The sequence below is a fragment of the Durotheca rogersii genome (genome assembly GCF_024521655.1).
Source record: "Durotheca rogersii strain YMJ 92031201 chromosome Unknown GGS23scaffold_31, whole genome shotgun sequence".
NCBI classification, from domain to species: domain Eukaryota; kingdom Fungi; phylum Ascomycota; class Sordariomycetes; order Xylariales; family Xylariaceae; genus Durotheca; species Durotheca rogersii.
In genome coordinates this window covers 279,022-295,626 of record NW_026251262.1, presented here as the reverse complement: position 1 = coordinate 295,626, position 16,605 = coordinate 279,022, and the positions used below count along the sequence as shown (strand labels likewise).

The 16,605-nt window shown below is 54.5% G+C and overlaps 5 protein-coding genes across 5 annotated transcripts; 2 read left to right on the top strand and 3 right to left on the bottom strand.

The window, feature by feature from the left end:
- Positions 1-130: 130 nt before the first annotated feature.
- Positions 131-1,375, bottom strand: GGS23DRAFT_607450 (alpha/beta-hydrolase; the record flags this gene model as incomplete). Its single annotated transcript, XM_051520056.1, has 2 exons — positions 131-576; positions 679-1,375. The coding sequence occupies 2 exons, from the start codon at positions 1,373-1,375 to the stop codon at positions 131-133; spliced, it is 1,143 nt and encodes a 380-aa protein (XP_051368306.1).
- A 2,386-nt stretch (positions 1,376-3,761) lies between these two features.
- GGS23DRAFT_607449 (mitochondrial phosphate carrier protein) lies at positions 3,762-4,735 on the top strand (the record flags this gene model as incomplete). The annotated part of the gene is made up of 2 exons (XM_051520055.1): positions 3,762-3,845; positions 3,893-4,735. 2 exons carry the CDS (start codon positions 3,762-3,764, stop codon positions 4,733-4,735), a joined length of 927 nt encoding a protein of 308 aa, XP_051368305.1.
- A 246-nt stretch (positions 4,736-4,981) lies between these two features.
- GGS23DRAFT_314740 (uncharacterized protein) lies at positions 4,982-6,364 on the bottom strand. Its single transcript, XM_051512825.1, has one exon. The coding sequence runs from the start codon at positions 6,116-6,118 to the stop codon at positions 5,228-5,230; it is 891 nt and encodes a 296-aa protein (XP_051368304.1). The 5' UTR covers positions 6,119-6,364; the 3' UTR covers positions 4,982-5,227.
- Positions 6,365-6,406: 42 nt separating this feature from the next.
- On the bottom strand, positions 6,407-8,907 carry GGS23DRAFT_314701 (cytochrome P450). Its single transcript, XM_051512824.1, has 4 exons — positions 8,476-8,907; positions 8,261-8,388; positions 6,983-8,206; positions 6,407-6,921 (listed from the first exon to the last, which is right to left on the bottom strand). Exons 1-4 carry the CDS (start codon positions 8,632-8,634, stop codon positions 6,714-6,716), a joined length of 1,719 nt encoding a protein of 572 aa, XP_051368303.1. The 5' UTR covers positions 8,635-8,907; the 3' UTR covers positions 6,407-6,713.
- Positions 8,908-13,951: 5,044 nt separating this feature from the next.
- Positions 13,952-15,426, top strand: GGS23DRAFT_314578 (glycoside hydrolase family 10 protein). Its single transcript, XM_051512823.1, has 3 exons — positions 13,952-14,274; positions 14,363-14,998; positions 15,075-15,426. Exons 1-3 carry the CDS (start codon positions 14,047-14,049, stop codon positions 15,309-15,311), a joined length of 1,101 nt encoding a protein of 366 aa, XP_051368302.1. The 5' UTR covers positions 13,952-14,046; the 3' UTR covers positions 15,312-15,426.
- The last annotated feature ends 1,179 nt before the right edge of the window (positions 15,427-16,605 follow it).

The following is a 16,605-nucleotide window of genomic DNA, read 5'->3' as shown; positions in this document are numbered from 1 at the left end:
GGGTATAACTATATATTAGAGGGCTTAGACCGACCCTCCAGGGGAGCTTAGCGATATTATATGTACATTATAGCTCTCTGTACACCCTATGAGTATAGGAGTGTAGCCAGATCTGTCTCAGGTAAGTGCTCTAACAATCATCCCATTCCTTGTGCCCTAAGCTTTCTGGCGTTAAGAAGTCGAGGGCTTCCTCTATGGCCAGCCCGACTTCTTTCTTAAACCCTACCATCGAACAGGTAAAGAAAATATCGTGCGGCGCTAGGTGAGATTGGTGGAATTTCACCCGGTTGCCCTTTATGGCTGCCATATCATCGGCAAACCTCTTCATCGCGTCGTAATACGCCTCCTTCGTCCCGGCCTGTATAAAGAGCGGTGTGCTCGACCGGAACGAATGGTAGAGCGGGCAGATGAAAGCCTCGTCCTCTTGGGACAAGTCCCCTTCGGGAATATAGGCCCTTGCACCCCAATCCAGAACGGACGGGACCAGGAAGTCAACCCGCGAGTTCGGCAAGCCGTAGTATTCGCGCCCGTCGTTGGCTGTGACTTTGACCCACGGCGACCATAGCATAGCGCTGCCTAAGCCGTTTGTAACGCAAGGGTCAGCAGTCTGGTCCCAGGCCCCGAGGCGACGCTTCGATGATGGGTCCCTCGGACGATGACATATGAGAATCGACTTACTCGGCAGCGGAAGTAGAGACGGAAACATCTCCAAATATCGCAGTAACCCCAGGATCAGATTGGCCCCAGCCGAATCTCCCGAGAGAATAATATCTTCAGGGTCTACGCCGATGTTTAACACGTAGTAATACGCAGTCAAAGCGTCCTGGAGTGCGGCAGGGAACGGCGTCTCCTCGGTTGCTAGTCGGTACTGCACATAGAGAATGTTGGTCGCATCGAGATGCGGCATTAATACGTCCGCAACGGACCGTCCCATCTTATTGGGGTTCCAACCGAGGACGAAGCCGCCGCCTGCGAAGTGAATAACTGTCTTCTGGCCTCGTTCTACCATGCCCTTTTCGTTACGCTCGGCCGGTCCCGGGAACCATAGTGCCCCGACTGGCGCCGGCTGAACGGTTCTGGAGGCTAAGACGCCCTGGAAGAAACAAGAGTCGGGCGGGCTTATCAAGACAAACCTCTCGCCCGCCTTGCCGGGCTTGAGCTGCGGGGCCCGTTGGTAGCGAATCTTCGTGAACAGGCGGACCTGGGCACGGAAGAGCGCGATTCCTAGGGACGTCCTGAACGTCCATCCGGGGACGGGGCGGAGTGACTTAAACATATAACGGAGCGAAAGCAGTGCTAAGTGTGGGGGGGTTTTCAGGAGAAACAGCGCGATATAGATCGCCTTGAAGGGCTGGGCGGGCCACGGGGACGCCATGAGGGAATTCTTCGACGGGATATCAGCCTTGAGACACCACGAGCAGAAGAAGACGATGATGGCGGCATTGCAGCTTTATAGACGATGTAAGTATAGATACGTATGCTACCAAGGCTACATAGTCTGATCTCAAGGCAAAGGGCGATAGGTTGTAGTTAGATGAGATTGGGAGACGAGCTAGGTACATGCTACCGGGCTAGGAAGCACGAGGAATATTACCGGAATCACACCTCAGCAGCGGAAGACGAGCCGTGACGACAAGACGTGGATGCCGCCGAGGGGACCCCAGGTGCCGTTGAGGTGGGTGGTTGAGAAAAGCCCTTTAGTGCCCAACCAGCGGCGCGGGCATGCCACGAGGCTCGCTTAGTCGTCGTTGAAGATACGACGCCACGGCTCCTACCATCTGTTACATCCCGATTCGGGCAGTCAGATGGCAACGTGGTTCGAGAAGCAAAGTGAGGCTAAGATAAAATGGGCAGATAAAAAAAGAGAAGGCGGTTTCCGTGCCCCATCTCTTATACGCATTGGGTCTCATGCGTCAACCAAGTGCCGACTGCTACGCTCCTAAAACGGATTCAGAAAAAGGAAATACTCATTAAAAAAGAAAAAAAGAGAGACAGAAAGCTCACCGCTTCCTGGCGTGACAACGGCTTGCCTTTGAAAACTCATCTCCTTGTTTTTCTTCAGGCGAGCCAATTTGCGCGTTGACCTCTAGGGTTTGAACGTCGTCTGTTCATCTCCTATATCAAGTGTTTATTTTTTTTATTTTCTCCCTGACTTCCTGCGATATAGGCCATGGGTACCAGGATTCCTGTACATGCATATGCCTGTCGTCGGGGTCGTCATAGTAGCGCGGTAATACCACCCATATCCCTACCCATGGGCTGTTGTCGTATGTATTATAGGCATGCATTCCGCCCGCTAAGGTTACTCCCGTATTGCCAATATTGCTACCGAGTTCTCGTGCAGACGCCAAGGGGGAACTGCATCCGCCAGAGGCGGGAACATCGAATGGTTATAGACTTCTTCCGTATAGGCATGGCTTTCTTGGCCTTGTCATAACCTGGATATCGCCTTCCGTTCCTGACGCTTGCATGTAAGCACATCGAGATGATCGTTGATTGCTTCTATAACCGCTGCCTTGGGATTTGTAGTCAGGCTGCTATCCCCGGAGGGAAAATGCTCTACGCGATGATGTAGATTGGTCAACCGGTGGCATCGTCCCGGGCTCGCTAAGGTCTGTGGTATAAGACAACGGGGAGCTGAGGTTGGCTTATTACTGTTGACGCGTCGCGCCCAGAAACCTGTGTGCTGTGATGCACCCTATCGCACGTTTTTCCACCACCAGTGATAAAGCGATCAGGCAACGGAATGGATCCCGAAACCAGTCTAAGAATGCATTCGTACCCGGTTGCACTCCGACGTTCACATCGCCGTCACGTGATTGGCAATATTTAGTCGCCGAACTTAGTTGAGCCAGAGGGTATCCATTTTATACCTGGTATGCGGCGTGATGCCTTAACCGGAAGCGGAGGGACACTGCAGATTTACCGATCCCGATATACAGAGTCGTAAGATAATAGAGCACGTTGCGGGGGAGTCGTATGTTATTATCGACGCGGAGCTACGAGCGAAGAGCCGTACTCATAGTTACGCACAGGGAGTTGCTAACTTGGTCCACGTCGAAACACTCGAGTTATCCCGGTCTCTGGTGACGCCGAATCTTTCCCACTCGACAAAGTCGACTCCGTTGTCGACGGCTTCGTAGTAAGCCAAAACCGGTAATCGTGTATCGCCTTATGTCACGTGGAAATGCAGGTACTCTGTTAGGGAGTGGATGCCTGCACCCATTTGGTTACCTAGGTATGTATTGTACCTGACGGATAACCCATACGCAGCACATAATGTACCTAGGGGTCTCGTATGCTCCTTTTTCTGTCTGACAACCTGTATGTCGACACGGCGCCACTCGTTTCGGGCTGCCGAATAGGAGTCGGGGCCGACGAAGACGCAACGCCCGTGTTTGACCCGACGAAGCCGAACAAAGTCATGACGTCAAGCGTTCGCGACAAAAGCCCGCCGATCCGCGTCGGTACGCGGACTCGCATCCATCATTTTTCCTCTTCAGCGAGAAGACCAGATCTAGAGATAGCATCGCCCGATAACTCTGTAATCGTTAGAAAACAGATCGGGCGCTCTGATGAACACGACACCGCTCTTCTCATCGCTTTGCGCCCTAGTGATCGACTACGGGAAGTCCTCCGCGCCTGAAATTGGATCGTTGGGCTCTACGCACCCCTGCCGACAACCGAAGAGCGTCTTATAGTGTTCATTTCGCATAGTTGCCGGTCGTATTCAGGCTGTGAACATGGGTCCGTCCCTGGGCATGGGCATGACGCCGACGTTCAGCGCTACGGATTATCTTAAATTCTTTGGGGCCGGCGCCTTGGCGGCGACCCTCACTCATGGTGTAGGCGTCGCTCAGCTGAAGACGAGTGATGACTAATGGACGGACAGGCTGCGACTCCTATCGATGTGGTCAAGACGCGGATCCAGGTGGACGACTCGATGAAGGGTCTGAATATGGTTCGGGCTGGCCGACAGATAGTCGCCAAGGAAGGCGCCTCGTCTTTGCTCACCGGCTTTGGCCCAACTGCCGTCGGCTACTGCGTCCAGGGGGGCGGTAAGTTTGCCGGTTACGAATTCTTCAAGAAGAAGTTCATCGGCCTAGCGGGCTCGCCAGAGCAGGCCACGCGGCGGCGCACGGCCATCTACCTAGGCGCCAGCGCGACGGCCGAGTTCTTCGCCGACATCGCCCTCTGCCCGCTCGAAGCGACGCGCATCCGCCTGGTCTCACAGCGCGGCTTTGCCACGGGCCTCGCCCCAGGCTTCGTGCGGCTCGCGAGAGAAGAGGGTCTGCGGGGGTTCTACTCGGGTTTCATACCGCTGCTCTTCAAGCAGGTCCCGTACGCGGTGGGACAATTCTCTGTACACGAGGCGGCCGTTGAGCTGATCTACCGCACCATTGGTCCCGAGCGTAAGGACAGGCTGACGCAATGGCAGTCGACCGGCGTGGAGCTGAGCTCGGGCATCGTTGCTGGCGTCGCGGCGGCTGTGCTCTCCCATCCTGCCGACACGCTGCTCTCGGCCATAAATAAAGGAGCGGGCGATCGAAAGCAGGGCGCGACAAGCCGAATGTTCTCACTCGCGCGCCAGTTCGGGCCCAGGCGACTGCTGCTAACGGGACTGGGTCCGCGGGTGGTGATGACTTGTGGTTTGGTGGCTGGGCAGTTCGTAATCTACGCACAGTGCAAGGCGCTCGTCGGGGCACCACCAGGCATAGAAATTCATAAAGAGTGATCACTTGGATAGAGGGACAGCCATATATATAGATTCGAGGGCATTTGGATTTCCGTACACAATTACCCACGGATCGCTCGCAACTCGGCTTGTATGATGCATGGATGCAGGCGTGGTGAGGACATTGTTGAGGTGATGTTCGAGTGGGGGAGTGGATTAGGGGAGGATTGGTAAGGAGATAATACCTCTACCTACTGGAGCTTCTAAATTATAGGTAGGTAGGTACCTGTAATTGGCCCCAATTATAGTGGTGCGTGCACACATTGGGTACCTAGGTACATATATATGGACCTATGAGTACCTGATGATGGATCCGGCCAAGGGCAAGCCCTTCTTCGTCACGATTATAGGCATCTGGCTATCCGCTCTTTCATCTATTTTCAGATCTCAACTTGCCCACGTAGTTTTCTCTCTGTGTGTGTCTCTCTCGCTACTTAGCCGTTGTAAAGGACGAGAAATAAGAACACACACACACACACACCCAAGAGAAGCTCATCGCAGCCGCCCTTGGATCGGCCAGATGCCCATCGCCCGCCAAAACCCCCTACCGTCCAGCGCGCGTCCCAGCCGAGATGTCTCCCTTGGCAGCGCTCTGACCCCCTCTTCCACCATGAGCTCACCGACCCAAGCTAGCAATTCCCTCTGCCTCTCGACTTTAGCGATCGAAATGTCGTCCTGGAGCTCGTCAGTTTCTGTCGTCCGCAACGTCTGAACCGCCCAATCCTGCGCCAGATCCCACCAGTCGTAAACATGCAAGTCGGTCAGGAGCCAGCGCTTGCCGGGCGTAAAGTTGCGGTGCAGCGCGACGATGGCCCTAGCGACATCCTCTCCGTGCACCACGTGCAGCGCGCCCTTGCCCTTGAGGTCGGCCTTGGTCTTGACCACGCGGTCGACCCAGTCCCGCGGCTGGCGCGCCGCGCCGTAGAGGCCGGCGAGGTTCAGCACGGCACCGCCGGACTTCGCCATCAGCTCGTCCTCGGCGACGGCGCGGGGGTCGGTGTGCGAGTACGGCGACGAGTCGTCGTGCCACGTCGGTGCCGTCCAGATGCTCGTCGCGCCCAGCTGCACGAAGCGGGACGCGGTCTCGTGCGTGGACCCGTACAGGGAGACGAGGCGGGCGGACTGGCCCTCGCCGACGAGCGGGAAGGTGATGAGCACCGTCGTCGCGGACGGGAGCGCCCTGAACGGTTCTGGGTCGCGCGACTCCGCGTCGAACTTGAAGCTGATCGTGCCGTCCCGTCCATCCGTCGTGGTGGCCGCGTACGCGATCCCCTCCCGCTCGAGGAGCGGGATGAGGAACGTGGACGTCCAGCCGGCGCCGAGGATCAACAGGTCGACATGCTTATTCTCGTGATGTCGGTCCGCGTGTTGCGTTATCTGCATCTCGAGTGGGTGAATCACAAACGGTAGGCGTGTATGTGAGAGTCCAATGTTGGAGTCGTATGTTGTAATGCGACGGAGTATTTAGTCGTAGAAATCCCGTCTGCGATTCGCGGTTAGGTACCTAAGGTCTGTAGTTGGGGACGGCCAGTGGCGCGAGGTCAGCGAGGGGGGCAGAGGGGTGCTGCTGTAAGGCACCCACAGACTATCCTATAGCAAGAGAGAGCCGCTATCCACAGGGTGCTGTAGGGTAGGGAGAGGGGTGCTATAGGTACAATAACCCCTCCAAAGCACATACAGACGTCCAATTTATTCCTGTTACCACCCTCTCAGGACACGACAAGTGAGAAAAAAGTCTAGCTATGTTCGCTATACCCTTCTGCAAGCAATGCACTCGTTTTCTGCTCAATGTTAGGTTTTGACTACACATCTATTGCTATCTTAGATACATGTCGTTGGGCCATATTATGTACGAGGATCTGGCCTGGGTACGGAGGATGTCAACCATCGCTACATTTCACTCACGGAACCGGAGCCGGCCGGGATTTCACCGGTCGTTTATTACAGACCCGGGGTCTCTCCTGGTCGAATATCGCATTTACGAGGTAGTCTCCTCGTTCCCGTACTTCTTTAACGCCAGTTCGTTCTTCTCGTAAAACGTCGACATCCGGTACTTGGTCTCGCCACGGTACTGCTCCAAGTCTTGCAGCGCCTGTTTACCCTCGCGCTCTATCGTCTGTCGGATCTCCTTGCTGCGCGGCGTAATATCGCACTCGAATGGCTGAGGGCGCATGTTGAGTCCATTACTGAACGGTCCAGTTAGCATCTTACCCGGCTACAGGCCGAGGGGCATGAGGGTTCACTCACGTGTAATCGAATATGTCGACCTCGACGACGCTACCATCCGCGCGCCTCTTCTTTTGGATATTGAATCCCCATAGCAGACGGGCCACCGTGATCCAGGTACCCTGCTCCGCCAGCGCCTGACCCGAACAAACCCTGCGACCCCATCCGAAGGTCATGTAGCCCCTCTCGCCGGGGAACGGTCGGCTGTCTGGGTGTCCAGAGATGAAACGGTTCGGGTTAAAGCGGTCGGGGTCGGGGAATTCGCGTTCGTTGTGATGGATTGCCCAAACGTTGCCCTGGATCCAGGTTCCCTTGGGGATCAGCCAGCCCTTGTAGTAATCGTCCTGCGTCGGCGCGTGAGGCTGTCCTCCGATGATGGCAACAGAGCGCCACCGCAGCACTTCCTTGACAAACGCCTTGACGTAGGGCAACTTGTCTTCGTCCTCCCAATTCGGGCTCCTGTACGGACCTACTACCCGATCAAGCTCCTCCCATGCCGGCACCACAGCCTCCGGGAACGCGCAGCAAGCCAGGATGAAAGTGATCAACGTGCTGCTGCTGGTGTCGGATCCGGCGCCGAATAGGTTTCCAGTGAGCGCGGAGATCTCGGCCTGTTGTAGGTTGTACTTCGGGCCCTCGGAAAACAAGTGGTTGACGAAAGAATCTTGATGGTCATGCTTCTTAGCTGCCTCGTCGGCGAGGGCGTAAAAGAAGTGGGTGCCGCGCTTTTTCCCCAATCCGGACTTCCAAGGCGCAATCTGATTAGGGAAGCGGGCGAGGATGGGGAAGGTCTCCATCAGCATGGGGAAGGATTTGCCAGGAACGTTCAAGTCGGCAGCCAGATGCATCACGGAGATGACTTCGGTGATGATGGGATCATCCCAACTGGAGACGCGCCGACCGAAGGCGATGATGGAAACGACACTTGTGGCGTACCTCTCGAAGTGCTTGACATAGTCTGCTGGTGCCGAGAGCAGATCGTAAGCGACGAGCCGGCTTTCGTTATTCTGGAACTCTCGGTACCGGCGAACAGACTGGATCCCGACGCCTTGGTGCATGAGCTTGCGGTGGACACGCCAGCGATCACGCTGTTCCGGAGTCATCGTGTACATATTTACCAGGTTGTCCTGACCGGCGCCTAGTTCTGCGAAGACGAGCATCCGCGGCCGCGATGCGTAAATGCCCGCACGCTTCTCAAACAATTCCGACGCAGCCCAAGCATCATTAATCCAGATAGTCGGGTTGCTAGCTCGACAGTCAGCTACTGCTCTCCTGTTCTGAAAGCCCCCTCTCTCTTACCGGCCAATCCATATGGTAATTAGCGGCGCATTGTATTCCTTAGAAAGCTCTTCAAACCAAATCCACGGCTTGGTATTCGGTAGCATAAACGTGTTGCCCACCACCGGCATGGGAAAAGGGCCGGGCGGCTAAACGGATACTGATATTTAGTGCCGAACGTTTCGTGAAGGCCTACACGTCCAAAACCAACACGGCGTGGAAGGTTGGCGGCTTACCAGCTTAGAACGTAGCCATAACATATAGGCATAGTCGATTATTAAGGTGATAAGGCTGATGCCTAAGATGGAGGTAACCAAGTGCCACGCTGAGACCTGGCTGAATATCTCTTTCCCATCACCGGCCCGAAGGCCAGCGAGGAGCTGGTCGAACAACATAGCGATGACGACCAGATACCACGTGTGCGCCTATCTATCTCCTAACGGTTGCGAAGTCGACAAGTACGCCCACTAGGAGGGAGGTGAGAGTATCGAAGACGACGGGTGAGAGTAAGTGGCCACAACTGCCCAGCTCCTTGGGGCTTGATGGCGGGAGAGAAGACTTTATTATCCCTTTCTGCCAGCCGATAGACGAATGTGACCATTATATGCCCCGACGCTCCTATCGGCATTTACCCTCTCATTGAATCATTGGTTGATGCTGATCTGCCGGGGAAGAGCGTGGGGTAGACCGTTGCGATACTCCTCATTGCAGACATCTACTTAAACTACTTTAGGACTCCTCTTATCCACTTCGCTCCACTCCCCCGGATCTCAGCCCCAGGTGATATTCCAGGACGTCGGCACGCGTCAGCGTAACATAGACGGGCCATTTACCAGGTTGGAGGCCATGTTTTCCCGAGGGATCTACCTATGAAGCTGGGGTCCGGTGACTTCATGCACCTACACATCGTCCACAAGTACACATACTCATACATACATACAGAAACTAAGGCCCGCCCGCTTCACTAGATTGACGATCTCAAGATGTAATAGGCAGGGAATAGGATAGCCGGGGCAAAGAGAGGGGGGGCGGTTCTCCACTAGCGACTCCGCCGCCGACCCTTTTCCTGGGTCGGGTACGCACGCCAAGTCGCTATGGGCACTTAATAATGTCTGATTTAATCACGAGAATAGGGACCCCAGAGGAACGAAACTTGGGGTATGAGAATAGTTTGCCTTTTCCGTAGGTGCTATTCGTTCGGGCATATTAATATCATCCACGAGGTATACTCGCTAATCGAGAACTCATCGGTTCCTCGCCTGTAGTCAATATTCGGTTTAGTTTCCCCTGCTTCTTTTTCCTTTTCCCTCTCTCTCTATTCCCTCCATCCCGTTTACAACTATTTGGTCGTCGGGAATCTCCTTCGCTCAACTGGTTTCCCTCTCAGAGAACGATTGAAGATCTGCTCGTACGGAGTCACATCCCTGAGACAAAGCACGGCTTAATACCAGATGCTCCTGATCACAGCCCTGTCGTTAGCATAATGGTTCCAAATCCCTCTGGAATGCCTAGCCAGCTCGTCTACATACACACACGCATGCCAAGTCATCGATCGTAGTGGGTTTACCCCCTGTCCAACAAGGGTAGTCGTCAAGCAACGTGATGCGCTCAAGGCTTGTCGCCTCGTCTCCTGGAGATGATATCCACTAGCGTTCGGGTTGGCAGAGACTCTCCCCTCATAAGGTGAAGGCCGTGCTGTCTGTTTCCGACTAGTCATTTTTTCGGCTGTTGCAAGGCTGGTAGCCGAATTCCTGAGTCTTCAGATTGATGTAACGTTGGTACTTGGATTCCAAATTAATACCCCCTATATCACCTTACTTACCCTCGTTTTTTATGACTTTGATAATTGCAGTGATCTCAAGAGTTGAATTCTTCTTCCTCACATAGTCGTCCTATCTTAGAGTTAGTTGATTTAGTTCCGGTAGTGAGTAGAGAGTGCAGGGACGCCCTCTGCTTACATTACCTATAATGGAGGCTGGTTACACACATGATTCGAAGAGGTCCAGAAGGAAGCGAACCGCCACGAGAGACCTGAAGCTGTGGGCAGCTGCCGAGCATGTGATGACAACTTCTTGACAGAATACGTTGACGGAAAGATATTTGGCGACAGGAAATCTCTGGAGAAGGAGATTTGTCGGATATTATTCGCCGACGGGAACACCCCTGTATAGAATCGTCCCCAGCCAACCATAAAGAGGCGGATAAATACATGTGTCAGCCAGCGTCATTTGGTTGTGCGTGTCTCAGCTCTCATCTATATTCTTAAGGACTGGCAGAAGTAGGTGCCTAGCATGCAAGACAAGTTTGACGTCTCTATCTGCATGATGCGGGGTGCGCCCGTCGTCACTCTGAGCCTCAGGCTTCGCCATCTCGCTTTCGTAGTGTTAACAGGTTTCCGGCTGTATCCGCTAAGGGAAGTTGGGTTGGGACATAATAGATACGACGTCCCAGCGATAAGGAACGATAGGCGAGTCCCCATTATGTAGGCATTACACATATCTAGACGGAGTCCGGAGCCAAGCATCATGAACTAGGTCTACGACTATGGCAGCTGGGGAGCCATGGGGAATACCAAGTCTTCACAATAGCGACTGTTCAAACAGCTCCAGCTCAGCGTCGGGGAGAACGATCAGCCACCAGCCGGCGCTGCGAAACTCATGGCCAAAGAGGATGGCATTCTCCCCCCGGCGCGTAGTTGGAGAGAGAGCGAAGAGAGACGCAGAGTGTTTTGGGATATCTTCTTTGTGGATAGATTTCGTAGCATCGCTACTAGCCGAAACTTCTCGCTCACTAACCCGGACACGAGGATACGTTTGCCTTGCGAGGGCGCTGTGCGGGAGGCGGGACAGCCTCTGGAACCCCCTACCCCCCTATTTCGGCGTTCCCAACAAAGCAATCTCCGCCAACGGTGCCTTTCCTTCGGCAAGGTTAGAGGAAGACGCTTAAGACTCGCTCGGCAGATTTGCTTATTGCGTAGAAGTGACCGAGAGCCTCAGCCTTGCGATGTCGTTCTTCTCACAGCAGGTTAGAGACGGATGGGTTGAGAAAGGACGAAACCGTCCGGGACATCGGGGTTCGCGAACCATATATACTGGCTGTTGCGCGGCCGTCGATCGTAGTCCGCCAGGTCGACTATTGGCTAGCTAGCATCAAAGCCCTCCTCTCATTCGTCGTATATCGAGACGGTATAGCGATGGTAAGCTGAACGTGTATACAATCCGCGATATATGATGCAATCTCCGATGTCGCCAACTCACATACTAAGCCGTGGCGCTGCAGGCGGACCTCACGTATGCGATGTAAGGGTCTCATATTGACCCTTTTCGGGATTCCGAGGCGCATGCTAATAATCTCCGTAACCAGAACTTCTATTACCAGTACGTTGTTAAGAGGGGCCTCGACGCCCCATTCATACCGCAGGCGAAGGCAGCCCATGATGCAGCTGGAGGAGAGCAGCCCTGTCAGTGTAACCCCTCCCCTTGCCCCCCCTTAACCGCCTTCCAAAAGGGAAGGAAGAAACATAAGGGTCTTGATTTACACTCATTTTCTTTTGCGGCTGGTGGCAGACTCTCAACTGATCAACCAATGTGGGGAGATCTCATATGGTCGTATTCGAGGCAAGGGGACTTCCTCGACGACGATGATCGTACCATATCAGGTGGCGGGAAGACCGGCGCGAACGGCACCGGGAATCGTAACCTCCTGATAGTGGCAGTACCAGGGTAGACACTTCGAACCAACGGTTCTAGTTACTCATATAACTACCACCTGCGTTGCTGTAACCCTACACGTGACACGAGTTTCTCCCCTGAAGACCTTGTGTGATATCAGACTAGTACCTACACCAAAAGGCTCAGCCCTCCCCCGCCGTACAGCTGAGACTAGCCGACCACATTAATTAGCTGCGAAAAGAGTGACAATAATGACATGTTTTCTGGGTCACACACAGCAATTGTCGGGACCATGACCCCGGCTTCTAGAAGGGGGAGACCTCCCGCATCTTGCGGATCATAGCGGAGAAGATATCTCGGTCCGTGGTCTTCAGCGCCTGGCCCATCCTCAGGAACCACCCCTGGTTGGAGACGGTGCCGGCCTGGAACCCGCCGCAGTTGTTGTACTTGAGGTAGGTGGCGCCCCACGATGCGTCGGTGTGTGCGCATCGAGCTCCCCGTAGCCTACAATGCTACTCTCGGTCCCGATGTAGGTGCGGTGGCCCCGCTACTTGCTCGTCTCTCGGCCCCCGCTAGCCAACGTAGACCTCCCCGGCGAGCCCCCGGGACCTCCCCCGGCATCCTATGGGCCACGTCCCGGTGGTTTGTGCGTGCTACCAAAGCCCGACTGCATGACTCATTTACAGATCTAGAAACACAACCAAGACGTTTCGTTGTTGACAAATAGGACAGGCTTCGTGGAGGCGTTCAGCACCACTCCTACGTAGAACTTCGCGTTCTTCGCGCCTTCAGAGAGCACCTTCAACAACACAGGGCGGTACTTTGACACATTCGTAAATACACCCAAGGGGAAATGGAGGCTCGGTAATATAGTGTAGCATCACTACATCCCGAACACCTCGTCCTTCTCTGCCAATTTTACCCAATTTCAGACAGGCACATTCCTCTACGTCGGGACGCAAACTGTGGACGGGAACCTCGCGCTCTACCGCGCAGCCTCCATCGTAGAGGCAGATATCTCAGTGACAAATGTAGGTTGCAGCGACTCCTTTTTGGTGACGTGATGCTCTCTCACTTAGGTATGCTGTACTAGCTGCGGACACCGGGGGTTGGCGCATAAAATTGATCGGATTATCGACCCGTCGACGATGGTCTTCGAAGCAGATCTAGAAAAGACCAAGCAGAATTTTATTGCGGGGAGTTGTTCAAACCCCGACCTGCCTTACTGCTTAGGACGCTTGCTCATCCTGGTAGATACCGCCAAGTCCTATTAGCTATTAGTAGGCAGATAGAATGGACGTACGGGGACCATGACTTAGCCTCATCACATACCCAGTTTTTTATGACTTTTGGCACAATTATCGTTGGTGCGAACGTATGGTTTGCCCCAGCACCGAGTATCTAGGTCTCTTGATATTGTTAGTTACATAATATACCTACTTATCTTACAGGAAAATGTGAAATATAGTCCTCTCTCGTTCGCGCGTACGCGGCAAATGGAATCGGAAGGCATTCTCGTCACACTCCGCGAGCCAGAGGGCGACGCAGATCTCTGTTGGCGAGTAGTTTGGTAGATCCCCTCAGAGGATAGCCAAGATGTCCCAAGGCCGGATAAATCCGGGGGTCATCTGGGTAACTCTTGTTCCCCGCGCTCAACCGCCATGGTATAGGTATATCGTACGCACCGGCCCAGTGGATTTAACCGTGTCGCCCACATAACGCCCCATATTCCTGACCCAAAAGAACGACACCTGTCCCGGCTCGGCTTGTCAAGAAGACTGCGCACCTGCACGTCTGTGTATGATAAACGCCCTCGGCTCCAGGGCGTGCGCGCGCGAGATTGGTGGAATATTGCGAGTAATTTCTCTATCCCGGTGCTCGGACCGGACACAACTCGATCTACAAAATGCGCGATGAACGGTTGGTTGGTAGATTAAGCCAGGCATCGGTTCAATACCGTCCGCTCCCCGACATAAAAGCCGAGCGATGGCGGCTCCGTGGGTAGGAAGATGTAGGTATATTTAATGTAGGCAGCTAGCCTCTGCCCTCCCCTTTCCTGCCGCTGAAGCCTCGTTGGGCACCTTGACTCTCGAGAAGCTTAGTTTCTGCGTGCTCGTCATCGGTATTTACGCGACCATGTATCTTCCCATCGGGGTGCTTTCCCTGGCAGCTATGTCGCTGCCGCTAGCGACAGCGCAGCTAAATTCTTATGCGAAGAAGGCCGGTCTGAAGTATTTCGGTGCGGCGACGGATTCCCCTGGACAGAGAGAGCGTGCCGGCCTAGAGACTGCATACCCGGAGTACGACGCCATCCTGAGAGATACGAATGAATTTGGCCAGACCACGCCGACCAACGGTCAGAAGGTATGTCTGATGCGGCATCGAAATCTCTTCTCCCTCAGAGACTTGTCGTGCCGAATTCAATCGCTAACACGCACAACGCATGGTCTAGTGGCTGTTTATCGAACCGGAGCGGGGCGTTTTCAACTTTACAGAGGGTGACATCGTGTCCTCTATAGCCGCCGAGGGCGATCAGTTGCTACGGTGCCACACCCTGGTCTGGCATAACCAACTGGCGTCGTGGGTTGAAGAGACGGAATGGACGCCGGAGGAACTGCGCTCGGTGATTACCGAGCACATCACGAGCGTCGTGGGGCACTACAAGGGCCGGTGCTACGCTTGGGACGTGGTTAATGAGGCGCTCAACGAAGACGGCACGTACCGCGAATCCGTCTTCTACAAGGTCCTCGGCGACGAGTTCATCAAGCTAGCGTTCAGGCTAGCATCCGAGATCGACGACAGCGCTAAGCTGTACTATAACGACTACAACGTGGAGTCGCCGGGCCCCAAGAGCGAGGGAGTCGTCCGAATCGTCAAGCTGCTCCAGGAGGAAGGTATACGGATCGACGGAGTCGGTCTGCAGGCACACTTTGTCGCGAGCAGGGGGCCCACACTCGATCAGCAGATCGCCGTCATGGAGTCGTACGCCGCGCTCGGTGTTGAGGTGGCACTGACGGAACTCGACGTGAGGGTCCAGCTGCCGGCGAACGAGACTAGTTTGGGATGGCAAGCCGAGGTTTATAAGAATGTGAGCATCGCGAACCTCCCTCTCTCTCTCTAAACAGGCAGGCAATTGTCGAAGCTAACGTGGGATTCCTCTCCAGTCGGTCGGAGCGTGTGTGCAGGTTCCGGCGTGTGTGGGTGTGACGCTCTGGGACTTCTACGACCCCTTCAGCTGGGTTCCGTACGTCTTCGAGGGCCAGGGCGCCGCGCTGCTGTGGTTTGACGACTTTAGCAAGCATCCGGCGTACGATGCGGTTATCGAGGCACTGAAGAACGGGACGGAGACACCACCTTCCAACCAGAGCACCATCAGCTGGGAGAGGGCCCGATTGGCGTGACGAGGACGGTGCTGGTGTAGGTGTGTTTTTTTTTTGGCCGGTAGCCAGGCGGTGGTACCTAGGTCGGTCTGGCGATTTCCGGTTCTGTATAGGTATACCCAATGCTTCTAGTCGGCCCGTGGGGTTGTATGGATGTTAGATAGGTACCTCTAGACAGGCTGCTGTGGCTCGAATCACCTCGTTGCTGTCGAACCTTGCCCCTACTTACCTACATAGACAGGGACTTGAAATGTTGCCTACCAGAATACTGCGCTTCTATGAGCCGGCCCTGGCTCCTGAGGTCTTCTTGCCAGCCCGGTCCTGTCGCACCTGTAGCGTCGGCGTTCCGGCCGGCATTACGCTGCATAATTCGCTGTCAGCTGGCGCCATCTCGTCCGGACCTGGTTTCTGGGGACCTGGATGCAAGCGCGACCCATACTTAGGTACATCGCTGCCGGGGGCCGAGAGACTAGGGTGTGCCGAGCGCAGCGGTCTCGACCAGTCTACAGCGGGTACGCACCTATGTATGTGTGTATAGATAGATACCTTAGGTACCTACCTACCTACCTGCCTAGGTTGCACTTCGCAGGTACGCATACGATGTCGTCCCATACCTAACTTAGGTAGGTATCGACCTATGTACCTTCCTAATCTAGGTAGGTATAGGCTGCTTACATACCTCAAGTACCCGCCTATATCTTTCTTGATGCGCTCTGTAAGATCCTACATTCCCTTTTTTTTTTCGTATCTGCTCAATACCCCGGAACGCCCTGAGGTGGCTGACTTGGCGTTATTCGCTGACAGCGAATTCCAGCAAATAAAATTAGACGATCGAGCTCTCCAATCCGCCAATCGAGCAAGAGACAACCTAACGAGCGACGATTCTATCTCCCCCTTAGATCTGGCACACCTTAAATGAAGCACAAGGTGGAAGCGCCACCCGGGCGGGGTTGGCTCCTGGTGCTGCGAGAATTCGGCCAGTTGCGTTTGCCTGGAAGGTACCTAGGTAGGTAGATGTAGGTACTGCGATCGGTAAGTACAGGTGCCCATACAGAAAGGGGTTGGGACTCTCCTCCGCAATAAACATTTGAGCCATCAGGTAATTGTGTAATGATAGTAGCCTTGGACTAATAACCTTGGACTAACAACCTTGGACTCCAAACACAGGTAGGTACCTCCTATGCAACCTTTTTCTCATCCCCGCACGCGACCCAGAATCATTCAACAATTCACACCTCTTCCCTACATCGCTTGCCCACCATGTACCTCCTACGTATGTATCGCAACTCATATCTCTACTCTCACCCGCGACGGG